Source organism: Schistocerca americana, chromosome 2, assembly GCF_021461395.2.
Source record: "Schistocerca americana isolate TAMUIC-IGC-003095 chromosome 2, iqSchAmer2.1, whole genome shotgun sequence".
In the NCBI taxonomy this organism is placed as follows: domain Eukaryota; kingdom Metazoa; phylum Arthropoda; class Insecta; order Orthoptera; family Acrididae; genus Schistocerca; species Schistocerca americana.
In genome coordinates this window covers 12,676,978-12,694,445 of record NC_060120.1, presented here as the reverse complement: position 1 = coordinate 12,694,445, position 17,468 = coordinate 12,676,978, and the positions used below count along the sequence as shown (strand labels likewise).

Here is a 17,468-nt window from a genome sequence, read left to right as displayed (position 1 = left end):
GACCAACACCTCCAACCAACTTCCTGAAATCTAGCCTCCCACATGGTTCAAATGGCTCTGAGCACTATGGGACTTAACATCTATGGTCATCAGTCCCCTAGAACATAGAACTACTTAAACCTAACTAACCTAAGGACATCACACAACACCCAGCCATCACGAGGCAGAGAAAATCCCTGACCCCGCCGGGAATCGAACCCGGGAACCCGGGCGTGGGAAGCGAGAACGCTACCGCACGACCACGAGATGCGGGCTAGCCTCCCACATCGAAGATGCCAACCACTTCCTTCACTAAGACTCCATCATTACCACTTCTTTATATCGTGGATCTCTAGCCATTACAGTTGATGCCACTTCACTACATGCCAGTATCCGTCTTGCTGCTATTGAACACTCCCTCTTCCAGTATTCTTCAGACACCAAACCTCATTCATTATACACCTTGCTGACTGTATCCTAATGTACAATTACTTCTCTTCTGCAGGATAGTTGTTCAAACAAATCCATGGCTAAGTCATGGACACATACATTAAACCTTTCTATCCGGTCATGTTTTTGATCTGTCTAGAGGAAACCTTTCTATCTCGAAAAACCAAAAAACCTGGTCTCTTTCAGGTTAATTGATGATACTTTCACAATGTGGTCACAGGGCTAAGACAACCTATCCTACTAAAGAAGCTGAACATCTTGTCCCCCATCCACTTTACCCTGTCCTCCTCAATGCAGCTTCACACATTCCTGGATGTTGATCTCCTCCTCTCTGAAGAATCCATCCTCACATCTGTACACATTAAACCAACCAACCAGAAACAATGTCTGCATTTCGACAGCTGCCAAAACTTACACACCAAAAGATCCATCCTGTACAGTGTGGCAACCATGGGACAGCATATCTGCAGTGACGAGAACTTTCTCGCCCACTATGCTGAAGGTCTCACAAAGACTTTCACAGGCAGATCCTCAGACATATCCAAAAACAGATTTCCTGTGCCATAACCCACGTACCTTAATACACTCACCAATCCCAAGAGATACCTGTAAAGGCACACTCCCTTCATCATCCAGTATCACCACAGACTGAAACAGCTGAACCACATATTGCACCAGGGCCCTTATAATGTATTACCATTCCCTGAAATGAGAGATCCAGACTCCTTTGCACACATCCTAATGTGCCCATATGTCGACCTGCCAGCCTCCTGAAGCTACACACAATTCCAGTTGTTTGCCAAAGAGGTTGCATCCTTGTGGAGGATCCAGGTGCAAGACCTGCCCAATCCGCCCACTCAGCACTTCATATTCCAATTATTTCGTAAACTTACTCTACCTCATGAGTGGCTGGGACATCTGTGAAGGCATCTATCCCACATACTGCATAGCTTACTGCATTAGTGTAACTACCAATCTGACACATGTCAGGATGAATGGCCACCACCAGATTCTGACCAAGTGTAAAAAGTTTTGCCCTATGGCATGTAGTTCAACATGACATTTCTTATTTCAATGACACCTTCACAACCTCAACATTTGCATCCTCCACTATACTACCAACTTTTCTGATCTGCACAGACAGGAGTTATCCCTGTAGTACACTATCCATCCGGAAATCGCCCCAGGCTCAACCTACAGTAGTGAACTCTCCCCACACTCTCCACCCAAAAGTCTCTGCCCTCCCCTGTCCTATTACTTCCTCCAAACTCACCCCCCCCTCCCCTCACTGTACACTGCTCTCTGCCAGCACACCCATTGTTATTTCCACCTTCTGCCCTTCTACTTATCCATTCCCCATTACCCACCACTGGCCCCGCCCCCCACCCCTACCACCACGTCACAGCTGGTCCTGTGATCATCTAGTCCCTGTATGGTCAGCCAAGCAGTGCCAGTTTCGTCCCCCTCCTCCAGTAACCTGCTTTCCCTCACCCTTCCCCACCCCACCCTATAATGCACCACCCAATCAACATGACGCAGTTGCAAACTGTCCAGTGGTCATGTGTGCATGAGGTACACTTGCTTTCATTGTTCAAAAACTCAAATGCCTAACAGTTTTTTAGTGGCCCCTGTCTGCATCACACCATATCATATCATCTTTACTACGAGAAGCTGTGTACTTTTAACAATACTGCTGTTACTTCAACATGGACTTTGCATTGCTTCATATTAATCTAGTCGATAACGCAGCACAAATGGTTTGTAATGTTCCAAAAAGTTTAATTTCATCTCTTTCAATATGAGAAATAGTGATAAATGCCAGAAAGAAATTTGAGTGTTAGCTCTTGGTGGACGAAAGAAGCACAACAGAGATTTGTGTAGGAGTGCGAGATAACCAGCTGCAGGACCAAATAACTATGCATTTCAGCTTTGGTCGGTTAGTATTATAGCGAAGCATGTGGCTGTACAGGTAGTAAAACCGACGGTAAGAACGTATTTATTAGCAACTGACTATAAAAATAATAATGTATTAATTGCTTTTGAAAAAATTTCACTGCACATACTATTGAACGAATACCAGATCAGTGTGATAAGGTAATTTAAAATCTGTCAAAGCTCCTTCATAAACAATACAACCTTCAAGGCGAAGGGAGAGGAAATAAACACAGTGGAGGTAAAAGTAAAAACTTATTGTTTACATGAGAGAATACTATAACTGGTGCTCCAGTTGTTAATGGAACAAGTCATTTACCAAGTCCAATAATTATAATACTCATTAACACAAGGAAAATTATTACAGATGTGTCATCTCTAGTAAATACACTATAAATATGATCATCCCAAATTAGTCTTCCAGGTAGTACTAATTCATTTGTAACAGGTATTGTAATTGAGGTTTTTAATAATCCTGCCCAAGCTCCCAAAAAACTCTAGAGTTAACAAATGTCTTGATGCTTCATAAGCATAATTTTTCCTTATGGTCCCTAAGTTCCTCATGACAGAGACGTCTGATAGCTTGGAGTGATCGCAAAAACGAGTGCCCATTTAATTTTCCTCACATTACGCTTGTTATCGTTTGCCTCCCTTAAAATCTCATTACTTTTATGAACATTTTTGTTTAGTTCACTTAATTCTGTCTCACTTCTGTTTTCTTTCCTTCTCTTCAAGAACTATCATCCCCTCGCAAACTGTGCTTTGTCCCCAGAATAGTTGTTTCTATTGTTCGTCTTCTGAACAAGAAAAATATGTAACTGTTCCCCAACTAACCTTCTTAGGCAGTATTATTCATATTTTCGGTACTAGTATACTTTACATTCATTAATAAAGGGTTCGGGTAAGTAAAAAAGCAATTGTGCAGTTATGGGTGCATCCATAGTGGAGTACAAGTTTGTTGGTTGTGTATGTAGCATATTGAAGGAGCACAAGTCAGTTAAAATATTTAGAAGACTCTAAAAACAAGTAATTCAAGAATAACATATGCCATATTGGCTTAATACATTAACGAATTAACCCAAACATGTGATTGAGTACAATTTTTTGTAACACAATGAAATATGCCTTAAGACAAAAAAATTACAAAAAAAAAGAATGACGACGCACCATGATGGAACTTTCCGCATGGCACGGAAATCGGAAGAAGCGAAGAATATCTGTTGACAAACAAATTATTACAACTTCACAAAAGGTGGCTGATTTATTGAAGAGAAAGTGCTTCACAAATTCAGCAAGTCAGTAACAAGTTGGTCCATGTCTGGTATCTATCCAATCATTGATTGATAGAGTTGTTGAATGTCTTCCGTATGATATCACACCAAATTCTGTCCAGTGGCAAAGTTAGATCGTGATATCCCAAGGTGGCTGCAGGGCCCTGCCATAATGCTCCAAACGTTAACTGGGGAGATACAAGTCAACCTTGCTGGCAAAGATAGGTTTTGGCAATCACAAGGTGAAGCAGGAAATGTAAGTCCTGGATAGATTGCCATTAAGGGCAGCAAAACTGGGTACAGAATATTGTCGATGTACTGCTGTGGTTTAACAGTGCCGCGAATGATAATCACAGTGATCCTACCCTAAAATGAAATGGTTTTCCAAACCATCACTCCCAGTTGTCAGACAGGACAGCATGGCAGGTGACAGTCACTTTGGCAGCCCACCGCTGCCTGGCGCGCCACCCATACGCATCTTCGCTGATCGTCGGCATCTGGAATCTCATTTACTGCAGTAGAGTTCTCTTCAGTGATGAGGCCCGCTTCGAACTGAGCCCCGATATCTGAAGACGTATCGGACAGCGTCGGGATATCAACCTCATTGTCGCCCCACATACAGCCAGATTGTCTGAGGTGCTACTGCATTTCATACCAGGACCCCTTGGTTGTCATCCGTGGCATTGTTGCAGGGCAGTGGCAGGTCGACGATATTCTGTGACCTGTTTTTGTTGCCCTTCATGTCAAGCCATCCTGGGCTTACTTTTCAGCAAGATAATGCCCTTCCACACAGGGCGAGAGTTTCTACTGTTTTCCATACCCTGCCTTTGCCAGAAAGGTCGCCGGACCTCTCCTCGAGTGAGGGTTTTTGAAGTTCGAGATTTTGTTGATGTAATGCGCAAGTTGAACAGGATTTGGCACTATAGTCCTCAGCAAGACATCACTAAACACCAAGCCTAATAACTGCTTGAATAAGGGTCGGAGGAGGACCAATGCGAAATTGACCTGCTGAGTTTGTGAAGCTTCATCTCTTCCATAAATCATCCATTTCTTCAACGGTAATCATTTTTTGTCAATACATGTACCGATTTCAGTGCCATTCCGTCGTGAAGCCCGGTTTTTGTCTTAGAGTGTACATTCAAAACGGTTAGGATCCGACTGCAGAGTGGCAAGTATGTCTGTGTACGGCAATCAGATTATGTTGTACTATTATTTATTTCAAGCTTCTGCTTCCAGTCACTTTTTTTGTGTTTAATACAACATAATGCAACGCGTTTCGAACATGTTCTGTTCATGTTCAAGAGTTTGTATATACATACATACATACATACATACATAGAGAAATGTTACTTAAATATAAACAGTCTTAAAGTAGATTAATCTAGAACACTTTGTTTTTTACTGTAACTGGTGGTGTGGCATTTGGGGGGAAGGAGGGGGGGCAGTGTGTATCTAGAAAACGAAGTCAGTGATGTCTTCTGCTGGTTTTCTTCTTTGTTGTTGTTGACTATGTATATCACTGCCTGTGTCGGATGCAAGATAGATTTGCATCAGTTGTGTGTTACGAAAATAGTGTGACAGCTGATCACTTACAATTACATCATCTTGCTGCTTCACTTGCATCACTGGTGTAATGGCGGAGCTGTTGGTTGACATTACACTATTGCACATTACATTTTGTCACTGACTGCCACCGCACAAATTGCTTCGATGTTATACACATAACACAAAATGGCGGACTGTAGCATGTGAGTCTGTATCGATTATCGAGGTTTTGTATCGATATTCTTGGTTCTACTCAATTATTTACATTGACATTTCTTGAATCTATTGAGTTAGAACTGGCTTAAGACTGCTGAAGATTTTTGAGTTCTTGAATACCGTTATTTCGTTAAGAATGTTATCTCCATGCTTTGTGTTATGTATGAAAATTTCCATTTCTTCCATGATATCCATTCTTTTACTTTTTCCTATTTTGTGTAAAATTTTGAGGTTCACTTCGATTTTCAAAGGGTGGCCTGTATCTTTAATGTGAGTTGCTACTGCTGTTATAGCCATTATGGCTGAAAATAATTATGTTGTACTATTTTTGTACTCTGTATCAGTTGCTGAATTAACGTGTTGTCTTTTCCTTGCAGCTCATCCGAAAGTCCGCCTTTTCATAATGCAGGGTGGTCTCCAGAGCTTGAACGAGGCCACATACCATGCAGTTCCATTAGTGGTCATCCCGGTCTTCTCTGACCAGCACCATAACGCTGCAAAGATTGCACAGTCACAGATTGGCGTCAGGTTGAATATTCAAGACGTCACGAAAGACACATTTCTGCGTTCCATACGTACGGTTCTGGAAGACACGACGTAAGTCAAAGTAATGTTTTATAAGCACTATTGCCAATTAAAAATTATCTTGTACACAGACCAAAAAAAGTTTTGCGTCACTTCGGTTCCGAGAGTTCTGGAACCTGTACAGATAATTGGAATTGAGATCAACATAAACATCATTTTCGCCCTTTATAGCCTATTGCTAATAAAAACCACACATTGCATGTTGTACCGCCATACAGCGAGACCTACAGAGGTGGTGGTCCAGACTACTGTACACACAGGTACCTCTAATACCCAGTAGCACGTTCTCTTGCATTGATGCATGCCTGCATTCGTCGTGGAATACTATCCACAAGTTCATCGAGGCACTGTTGGTCCAGATTGTACCATTCCTCAATGGCGATTCGGCATAGATCCCTCAGAGTGGTTGGTGGGTCACGTCGTCCATTAATAACCCTTTTCAATCTATTCCAGGCATGTTCGACAGCGTACATATCTGGAAAACATGCTGGCCACTCTACTCGAGCGATGTCGTTATCCTGAAGGAGGTCTTGTACAAGATATGCACGACGGGGACGCTAATTGTCGTCCATGAAGACGAATGTATCGCCAATGTGCTGCCGATATGGTTGTACTATCGGGCGGAGGATGGCATTCACGTATCGTACAGCCGTTACGGCGCCCTCCATAACCACTAGCGGCGTACGTAGACCCCTCATAATGCCACCCCAAAACAGCAGAGATGCTCTACCTTGGTGCACTCGCTGGACAGTGTGCCTAAGCGTTCAGCCTGACCTGTTTGCCTCCAAACACGTCCACGGCAGTTGTATGGTTGAAGGCATATGAGACACTCATCGGTGAAGAGAATGTGATGCCATCTCTAGACTTCTGCGGTCGTAGGAGGAAAAGTAAGTTTTATTGAATGCTACACTACAGAGGTAAAATAGTCCCCCATTCGGATCTCCGGGCAGCGACTACTCAGGAGCACGTCGTTATCACGAGGAGAAAACTGGCGTACTACGAATTGGAGCGTGGAATGTCAGATCCCTTAATCGGGGAAGTTGGTTAGAAAACTTAAAAAGGCAAATGGATAGCTTAAAGTTGGATATAGTGTGAATTAGTGAAGTTTGGTGGCAGGAGGAAAAAGACTTTTGGTCACGTGAGTACAGGGATATATATATATATATATATGAAGATGAACAGATAGAGAAAGTGTATAAGGATATTGAAAGGGTAATGCAGTATGTAAAGGGGGACGAAAATCTAATAGTTGTGGGCGACTGGAATGCAGTTGTAGGGGAAGGAGTAGAAGAAAAGGTTACAGGAGAATATGGGCTTGGGACAAGGAATGAAAGAGGAGAAAGACTAATTGAGTTCTGTAACAAGTTTCAGCTAGTAATAGCGAATACCCTGTTCAAGAATCACAAGAGGAGGAGGTATCCTTGGAAAAGGCCGGGAGATACGGGAAGATTTCAATTAGATTACATCATGGTCAGACAGAGATTCCGAAATCAGATACTGGATTGTAAGGCGTACCCAGGAGCAGATATAGACACAGATCACAATATAGTAGTGATGAAGAGTAGGCTGAAGTTCAAGACATCAGTCAGGAAGAATCAATACGCAAAGAAGTGGGATACGGAAGTACTAAGGAATGACGAGATACGTTTGAAGTTCTCTAACGCTATAGATACAGCAATAAGGAATAGCGCAGTAGGCAGTACAGTTGAAGAGGAATGGACATCTCTAAAAAGGGCCATCACAGAAGTTGGGAAGGAAAACATAGGTACAAAGAAGGTAGCTGCGAAGAAACCATGGGTAACAGAAGAAATACTTCAGTTGATTGATGAAAGGAGGAAGTACAAACATGTTCCGGGAAAATCAGGAATACAGAAATACAAGTCGCTGAGGAATGAAATAAATAGGAAGTGCAGGGAAGCTAAGACGAAATGGCTGCAGGAAAAATGTGAAGACATCGAAAAAGATACGATTGTGGGAAGGACAGGCTCAGCATACAGGAAAATCAAAACAACCTTTGGCGACATTAAAAGCAAGGTGGCAACATTAAAAGTGCAACGGGAATTCCACTGTTAAATGCAGAGGAGAGAGCAGATAGGTGGAAAGAATACATTGAAAGCCTCTATGATGGTGAAGATTTGTCTGATGTGATAGAAGAAGAAACGGGAGTCGATTTAGAAGAGATAGGGGATCCAGTATTAGAATCGGAATTTAAAAGAGCTTTGGAGGACTTCCGGTCAAATAAGGCAGAAGGGATACATAACATTCCATCAGAATTTCTAAAATCATTGGGGGAAGTGGCGACAAAACGACTATTCACGTTGGTGTGTAGAATATATGAGTCTGGCGATATACCATCTGACTTTCGGGAAAGCATCATCCACACGATTCCGAAGACGGCAAGAGCTGACAAGTGCGAGAATTATCGCACAATCAGCTTAACAGCTCATGCATCGAAGCTGCTTACCATAATAATATACAGAAGAATGGAAAAGAAAATTGAGAATTCGCTAGGTGACGACAGTTTGGCTTTAGGAAAAATAAAGGGACGAGAGGGGCAATTCTGACGTTACGGCTAATAATGGAAGCAAGGCTAAAGAAAAATCAAGACTCTTTCATAGGATTTGTCGATCTGGAAAAAGCGTTCGACAATATAAAATGGTGCAAGCTGTTCGAGATTCTGAGAAAAGTTGGGGTAAGCTATAGGGAGAGACGGGTCATATACAATATGTACAACAACCAAGAGGGAATAATAAGAGTGGACGATGAAGAACGAAGTGCTCGTATTAAGAAGGGTGTAAGACAAGGCTGTAGCCTTTCGCCCCTACTCTTCAATCTGTACATCGAGGAAGCAATGATGGAAATAAAAGAAAGGTTCAGGAGTGGAATTAAAATACAAGGTGAAAGGATATCAATGATACGATTCGCTGATGACATTGCTATTCTGAGTGAAAGTGAAGAAGAATTAAATGACCTGCTGAACGGAATGAACAGTCTAATGAGTACACAGTATGGTTTGAGAGTAAATCGGAGAAAGACGAAGTTAAAGGGAAGTAGTAGAAATGAGAACAGCGAGAAACTTAACATCAGTATTGATGGTCACGAAGTCAATGAAGTTAAGGAATTCTGCTAACTAGGCAGTAAAATAACCAATGACGGACGGAGCAAGGAGGACATCAAAAGCAGACTCGTTATGGCAAAAAAGGCATTTCTGGCCAAGAGAAGTCTACTAATATCAAATACCGGCCTTAATTTGAGGAAGAAATTTCTGAGGATGTACGTCTGGAGTACAGCATTGTATTGGTAGTGAAACATGGACTATGGGAAAACCGGAACAGAAGAGAATCGAAGCATTTGAGATGTGGTGCTATAGACGAATGTTGAAAATTGGGTGGACTGATAAGGTAAGAAATGAGGAGATTCTACGCAGAATCGGAGAGGAAAGGAATATGTGGAAAACACTGATAAGGAGAAGGGACAGGATGATAAGACATCTGCTAAGACATGAGGGAATGATTTCCATGGTACTAGAGGGAGCTGTAGAGGGCAAAAACTGTAGAGGAAGACAGAGATTCGAATACGTCAAGCAAATTATTGAGGACGTTGGTTGCAAATGCTACTCTGAGATGAAGAGGTTAGCTCAGGAAAGGAATTCGTGCGCGCCGCATCAAACCAGTCAGTAGTCTGATGACCAAAAAAAAAGTTCTAGGAGAGTGATGACCTCAGTAGTTAAGTCCCATAGTGCTGATGACAAAAAAAAAAATAAATAAAATAAAATAAAATAAAATAAAATAGAAGCGCGGGTTAGCTACTACGAACAGCATAGTGAACGCATTATTGTAGCCAATATAGACACGAACCGCACGCGTACCCCTGCAGGAGGACAAGTTTCCATACCAACTAGCTCCGCAGATGACTAACAGGTTGAAAGAATGTATGATGAGCTAAAAGAAATCATTCAGATAGTAAGGGGAGACGAAAATTTAATAGTCATACGGGACTGGAATTCGATAGTAGGAAAAGGAAGAGAACCAAAGTAGTAGGTGAATATGGAATGGGGGTAGGTAATGAAAGAGGAAGCAGTCTGGTAGAATTTTGCACAGAGCATAACTTAACAAACCTAATACTTGGTTTAAGAATAGGTTGTATACATGGAAGAGGCCTGGAGACACTGGAAGGTTTCAGATATATTACATAATCGAAAGACAGAGATTAGGAACCAGGTTTAAAATTGTAAGACATTCACAGGGGCAGATGTGCAATCTGACCACAATCTATTGGTAATGAACTGTAGATTAAAACTGAAGAAACTGAAAAAAGGTAGGAATTTAAGGAGATGGGACCTGGATAAACGGAAAGAACCAGAGGCTGTAGAGAGTTTCAGGCAGAGTATTAAAGAACAAATAACAAAAACAGGTGAAGGAAATACAGTACAAGAAGAATTGCTAAATTTGAGAGATGAAATAGTGAAGGCAGCAGAGGATCAAGTAGGTAAAAAGACGAGGGCTAGTAGTAGGTAGAAAGACGAGCGGTAACTGAAGAGATATTGAATGTAATTGATGAAAGGGGAAAAAAAATGCAGTAAAAGAAGCAGGCGAAAAGGAACGCAAACGTATCAAAAATGAGATCAAGTGCAAAATGGCTAAGCCAATGGAGGCTAGAGGACAAATTTAAAGATGTAGAGACATATATTAGGTAAAAGGTAGATACTGCCTACTGGAAAAGTAAAGAGACCTTTGTAGAAAAGAGAACCACTTGTATGAATCTCAAGAGCTCAGATGGAAAACCAGTCCTAAGCGAAGAAGGAAAGCGGAAAGATGGAAGGAGTGTATAGAGGGTCTATACAAGGGCGATGTACTTGAGGGCCATTTTTATGGAAATGGATGGGGACTTCGATGAAGATGAAATGGGAGATATGATACTGCGTGAAGAGTTTGACAGACCACTGAAAGCCTTAAGTCGAAACAAGGCCCCAGGGGTAGACAACATTCCATTAGAACTAGTGATGGCCATGGGACTGCCAGCCATGACAAAACTCTACCATCTGGTGAGCAAGATGGATGATACAGAGGAAATACCCTCAGATTTCAAGAAGAATGTAATAATTCCAATCCCAAAGAAAGCAGGTGTTGACAGGTGTGAAAACCGCCGAACTATCAGTTTAATAAGTCTCAGATGCAAAATACTAACATGAATTCTTTACAGACGAATGGAAAAACTGGTAGAAGTCAACCTTGGGGAGGATCAGTTGGGGTTCCGTAGAAATGTTGGAAGACGTGAGGCAATACTGACCCTACGATTTATCTTAGAATATATAATAAAGAAAGGCAAACCTACGGTTCTAGCATTTGTAGAGTTAGAGAAAGCTTTTGACGAAGTTGACTGGAATACTGTCTTTCAAATTCTGAAGATGGCAGGAGTCAAATACAGGGAGCAAAAGGCTATTTACAATTTGTACATAAACCAGATGGCAGTTATAAGCGTCAAGGCGGGTGAAAGGGAGGCAGTGATAGGAAAGGGAGTGAGACAGGCTTTTAGACTATCCCCAATGTTATACTAATCTGTTTATCGAGCAAGCAGTAAAGGAAACAAAAGAAAAATTTGGAGTAGGAATTTAAAACCATGGAGAAGAAATTAAAATTCGGAGGGTTGCCGATGACATTGTAATTCTGTCAAAGACAGCAAAGTACCTGGAAGAGCAGTTCAGCGGAATGGACAGTGTCTTGAAAGGAGGATATAAGATGAACATCAACAAAAGCAAAACGAGGATAATTGAATGTAGTCGAATTAAATCAGGTGATGCTGAGAGAATTAGATTAGGAAATGAGATACTTAAAGTACTAGATGAGTTTTGCTATTTGGGGAGCAACGTATCTGATGATGGTAGAAGTAGAGAGGATATAAAATGTGGACTGTCAATGGCAAGGAAAGCGTTTCTGAAGAAGAAAAATTTATTAACATCGAGTGTAGATTTAACTGTCAGGAAGTCTTTTCTGAAAGTATTTGTATGGATTGTAGCCATGTATGGAAATGAAACATGGACGATAAATAGTTTGAACACGAAGAGACTAGAGGCTTCCGAAGTGTGTTGCTACAGAAGAATGCTGAGGTTTAGATGGGTAGATCGCGTAACTAAAGAGGAGTTACTGAACAGAATTGGGGGTAAGAGGAATTTGTGGCACAACTTGACTAGAAGAAGGGATCGGTTGGTAGGACATATTGCTAGGCATCAAGGGATCACCAATTTGGTACTGGAGACCGGCGTTGAGGGTAAAAGCATAGAGGGAGACTAAGAGATGAATACACTCAACAGATTCAGAAGGACGTAGGTTTCTGTAGGTACATCGACATGAAGAAGCTTGCTCTGGATACGGTAGCATGGAGAGCCGCATGAAACCAGTTATCAGGACCACAAAAAAATTGTTCAGATGGCTCTGAGCACTATGGGACTTAACATCTGTGGTCATCAGTCCCCTAGAACTCAGAACTACTTAAACCTAACTAACCTAAGGACATCACAGACATCCATGCCCGAGGCAGGACTCGAACCTGTGGCCGTAGCGGTCACGCGGTTCCAGACTGAAGCGCCTAGAACCGCACGGCCACAGCGGCCGGCTATCGTGACCACAGCAACAACACTACAGAAACGTCTCTTCCACATGACACTATTTTGCAGCCACGAGGTCCCTTTAGCTAACGGTCAGGACGTTCTACCAAACGTTCAGCTTCTCGACGGCATAAATCCACTCCAGGGCGCATACAGTACCTTCATTGTGTGACAAGAACGGTGATGTTACTCTTTACAGTGACACCGAATTAGAGTTACTGAACACAGATTTCAGGAATGCCATCACCGAAGAAGACGAAGTAAATATTCCAGAACAACTGACAACGTAACTTCAAAGTAGATTGTCGGTGTGGGAAGCAGTTTAGATAACTTGATAAACGCAAGGCTTCCGGTTCAGACTGTCAGGTTCCTTTCAGAGTATGCTGATGCAATAGTTCCATGCTTAGCAGTCAGGTACAACAGATCGGGGCTGTACGGAGGATGACCTAGAGTTTCCCATCGAAATAATGTGATGAGATCTTTGGTCTGATTTGCCACATGCGGACGGGCATTGTCTTGCAGCAAAACGATGCCCTTGCTCAACATCCATGGACTGTTGCTTTGATTCTGGCGTGACGTAGGCCACTCATGTCTCATCGCCCGTAATAATTTGGCTTAAGAAATCATCACCGTCGTTGTGGTACCGCTCAAGGAAAGTCAATGCACTGTCTAAACGTTTGGTTTTGTGCACATTCGTCAAAATTTTCGGTACCCAACGTGCGCACAATTTTCGGTAATGCAAGTGCTCGGTCTCAGTGCCATACAAAACACTACGAGAATCATAAGTAAAGTCATCCCGCAAGGAAGAAATCGTAAAGCGTCTGTTTTCTCACACCTTATTGTCCACTTCCTACACCAAACTTTCATTAATGACCGAAGGACGCCCACTCCGTTGTTTGTCATGCACATTTATGCCGCCATCTTTAAATGCTCTCACCCACTTTGTTACCATTCCATCACTCATAATGTTTTCTCGATCACTTTTAGGCCTTTACCACTAAAAAATCTTATAACAGTTCGTACTTCACAGTCGGCGGGACTCACGATTATCGGAGGCATCTTAAACACTCAGTACACAACGTAAACACGCAAGAATCAGACTGTAATTGCGTCGGTGCGTAGATTAAGGTGCAGGCTTTCATGTAAAAATAAAATTATTCATATCTCTTAGCACGTCTTTTTTTATAAATTTCAAAACGGTACTTACTTAAAAAACACGCCTCATAGCTTACTGGCTGGGAGGTACCAGGATTAAGGAGGTTAATTTCTTCAGGAAGCTCCTGCTGCGCATTTCTACATCCATGATTACTTTCTATCAAGTGAGCGGTCCCCAATTCCTGGGGACAGTATGGTAAACCTCTAGAACCGAAGTTCTAGAAAGCCCATACCGTCCTCAATAAATGCCGAACCTGCAGCGCGTCAGCTCAGCAAGAGGCCGACAGGTGAGGTGGTGCCGTCGTTCGCAGTCCCTGTGGAATCAACCAGTGCAGCCTAAAGGGTCCTCAGCACCAACCCTTGCATCTTCCTCTTGCTGGGAGACCCACTTAAGTCACTTTAAAGTTGCCAATCGTCCTGCTGGTTCTCCTATAGTTGTCATGTTGTTGATGTAATATCCACTGCTTACAGTCGTCCTCAGCGTAGACACTGATTCCGGCGTCGGTGAATTCTCGAGGATATTAATTCAGTCTCTCAGTATTCTATTGAGCGTTAACACTTACAATTCGCTTGCTCATATACTCTACATATTGTCTAACTTTCTGGCTACCTCGGTCACGAGGTGCTATTTTTTACTTAGTGTACCAACACCGTTTACTTGAGTCTGCAAATCTTAGTAGGCTGGGCACTCTATAACAATATGGTCTCGTGTACCGATGTTGCCACATGATCATGTATTTTTCGAACGTTTCTTTATCTTCTACACTACTGGCCATTAAAATTGCTACACCAAGAAGAAATGCAGATGATAAACGAGTATTCATTGGACAAATATATTACACTAGCACTAACATGTGATTACATTTTCACGCAATTTGGGTGCATATATCCTGAGAAATCGGTACCCAGAACAACCACCTCTGGCCATAATAACGGCCTTGATACGCCTGGGCATTGAGTCAAACAGAGCTTGGATGGCGTGTACAGGTTCAGCTGGCCATGCAGCTTCAACACGATATCACAGTTCATCAAGAGTAGTGAGTGGCGTATTGTCACGAACCAGATGCTCGGCCACCACTGACCAGACGTTTTCAATTGGTGAGACATCTCGAAAATGTGCTGAGCAGGGCAGCAGTTGAATATTTTCTGTATCCAGAAAGGCCCGTACAGGACCTGCAACATGCGGTCGTGCATTTTCCCGCCGAAATGTAGGGTTTCCCAGCGATCGAATGAAGGGTAGAGCCACGGGTCGTAACACATCTGAAATGGAACGTCCACTGTTCAAAGTGCCGTCAATGCGAACAAGAGGTGACCGAGACGTGTAACCAATGGCACCGCATACCATCACACCGGGTGATACGCCAGTATGGCGATGACGAATATACGCTTCCAATGTGCGTTCACGTGATGTCGCCAAACACGGATGCGACCATCATAATGCTGCAAACAGAACCTGGATTCATCCGAAAAGTGACTTTTTGCCATTCGTGCTTCCAGGTTCGTCGTTGAGTACACCATCGCAGGCGCTCCTGTGTGTGATGCAGCGTCAAGGGTAACTGCAGCCATGGTCTCCGAGCTGATTGTCCATGCTGCTGCAAACGTCGTCGAACTGTTCGTGCAGATGGTTGTTGTCTTGCGAACGTCCCCATCTGTTGAATCAGGGATCGAGACGTGGCTGCACGATCCGTTACAGCCATGCGGTTCAAAATGGCTCTGAGTACTATGGGACTTAACTTCTGAGGTAGTCAGTCCCCTAGAAATTAGAACTACCTAAACCTAAATGACCTAAGGACATCACACACATCCATGCCCAAGCAGGATTCGAACCTGAGACCGTAGCGGTCGCGCGGTTCCAGACTGTAGCGCCTAGAACCGCTCGGCCACATCCGCCGGCTACAGCCGTGCGGATAAGATGTCTGTCATCTCTACTGCTAGTGATACGAGCCCATTGGCAACCAGCACGGCGTTCCGTATTACCCTCCTGAACCCACCGATCCCATATTCTGCAAACAGCCATTGGATCTCGACCAACGCGAGCAGCAATGTCGCGATACGATAAACCGCAATCGCGATAGGCTACAATCCGACCTTTATCGGAAACGCGATGGTACGCATTTCTGCTCCTTACACGAGGCATCACAACAACCTTTAATCAGGCAACGCCGGTCAACTGCTGTTTGTTTAAGAGAAATCGGTTGGAAATTTTCCTGATGTGTGCACGTTGTAGGTGTCGCCACTGACGCCAACCTTGTGTGAATGCTCTGAAAAGCTAATCATTTGCGTATCACACCACCTTCTTCCTGTCGTTTAAATTTCGCGTCTGTAGCACGTCACCTTCTTGGTGTAGCAATTTTAATGGCCTGTAGTGTGTAAATATTCATAGTACGTCCATGGCCTGTCAGAAAGTAAATCAGGCATCTAAGTGGACTTACATGGCTCATAATCATCTTTGGAAATATGCACTACACCTTATGATCTGTTGTCTTGTAGGAACACTCTCTTTGACATTTACGCGCATTCTGCAATTTTAGCTCTGTTTGCTTGCTGTGTCCTGAGCCGTGATTTCTGTCACACTCTCTGCATCCGTGACAATATTGCCCTCTGCAGGTACAAGGATAACATGAAGAGACTGTCGGCCGTGTTCCGCGAGCACAGGGCGGACTCGCGGGAGCGGGCGGTGTGGTGGGTCGAGTACGTGATCCGCCATAAGGGAGCCCCACACCTGCGGAGCGCAGCCCTCGACCTGCACTGGTGGCAGCTGCTGCTGCTCGACGTGGTCGCCTTCCTGCTGGTGGTCGCTGCCCTCACACTCTGCGTCGTCTACTCCGTCGCACGGCGCATAGCGTCCGTCTGCAAAGGCAACAAACAGAAGCAGAAGAAACAGTGATCAACTGAAAGTGGATTCCGTCAATTCTTTCTTTAGGAACCGCAGACTCACCAATATTTCAAAATGTGTGCTTCTCTGCGAATAATACTTCAGGAATCACAGTCTATACCATCAAGATATGAAGAAGTAATTTCATGTCATTGCAACAGTATTCTATTTATATTTAGATGTAGTGTGTTGGATTGTATTGGAGTCAGTCGACTGTAGGAAAATAATTCGAATTTTAGTCCTCATTAGAATAACACGTTATTAATTTAAGTGGATTACAATCATGTGCATTTACAATAGACAGAAATAAAGTTTTAACGATCACCCATTTCCAGATAAACATGTAAATCGTGACACACAGTATGTAAAGTTCCCCTCACTTATCGACCTTAATGACAGTGAAAAATTAAACCGCGTGCACCTAATGGAAATTTGGGAAAATCAATCGTCACCGAAGTTAATTTGTCGGTTAAGAGGGAGGAAATGGTTACATCTAAATGAAAGGAAAAATGCAAATGAAATTGGTGGAAATTAATTTTGAGAAAAGGGTGAAATTAATAAAGAAAGTAAATGTGCGGTCGTTACGTTAACAATTAATTGGCGTTAATTAGATATTTGAGATTTGGGGAAAATTACGGTCGGCAGTCCTATGGACAACTACTATAATATCTGAAAATGAAAGGTTAATGCACATATAATTAGCACTAAAGGCGTGGCAACTGAAGCTTGACACGTGTTGTGTGAAAACTGGATGTTTGTCAGAAGTAATAAGTTTCGCTACACTCTGACTTAATTTATCAAAATAAAACCGGAAAATTGAAAGTTAATTTAGTGACTGAAATTAATAGTGAACTTT

At 42.8% G+C, this 17,468-nt stretch overlaps 1 protein-coding gene across 1 annotated transcript in view; it reads left to right on the top strand.

Moving 5' to 3' along the window:
• The window catches only part of LOC124594959 (UDP-glucosyltransferase 2-like), a 53,957-nt gene extending 37,021 nt beyond the window's left edge, over positions 1–16,936 (top strand). The window contains exons 5-6 of the mRNA XM_047133469.1: positions 5,771–5,990; positions 16,345–16,936. Coding sequence (XP_046989425.1) covers positions 5,771–5,990; positions 16,345–16,624 — 500 coding nt within the window. The 3' untranslated portion in view covers positions 16,625–16,936. The remainder of the gene's footprint in view (positions 1–5,770; positions 5,991–16,344) is intronic.
• The last annotated feature ends 532 nt before the right edge of the window (positions 16,937–17,468 follow it).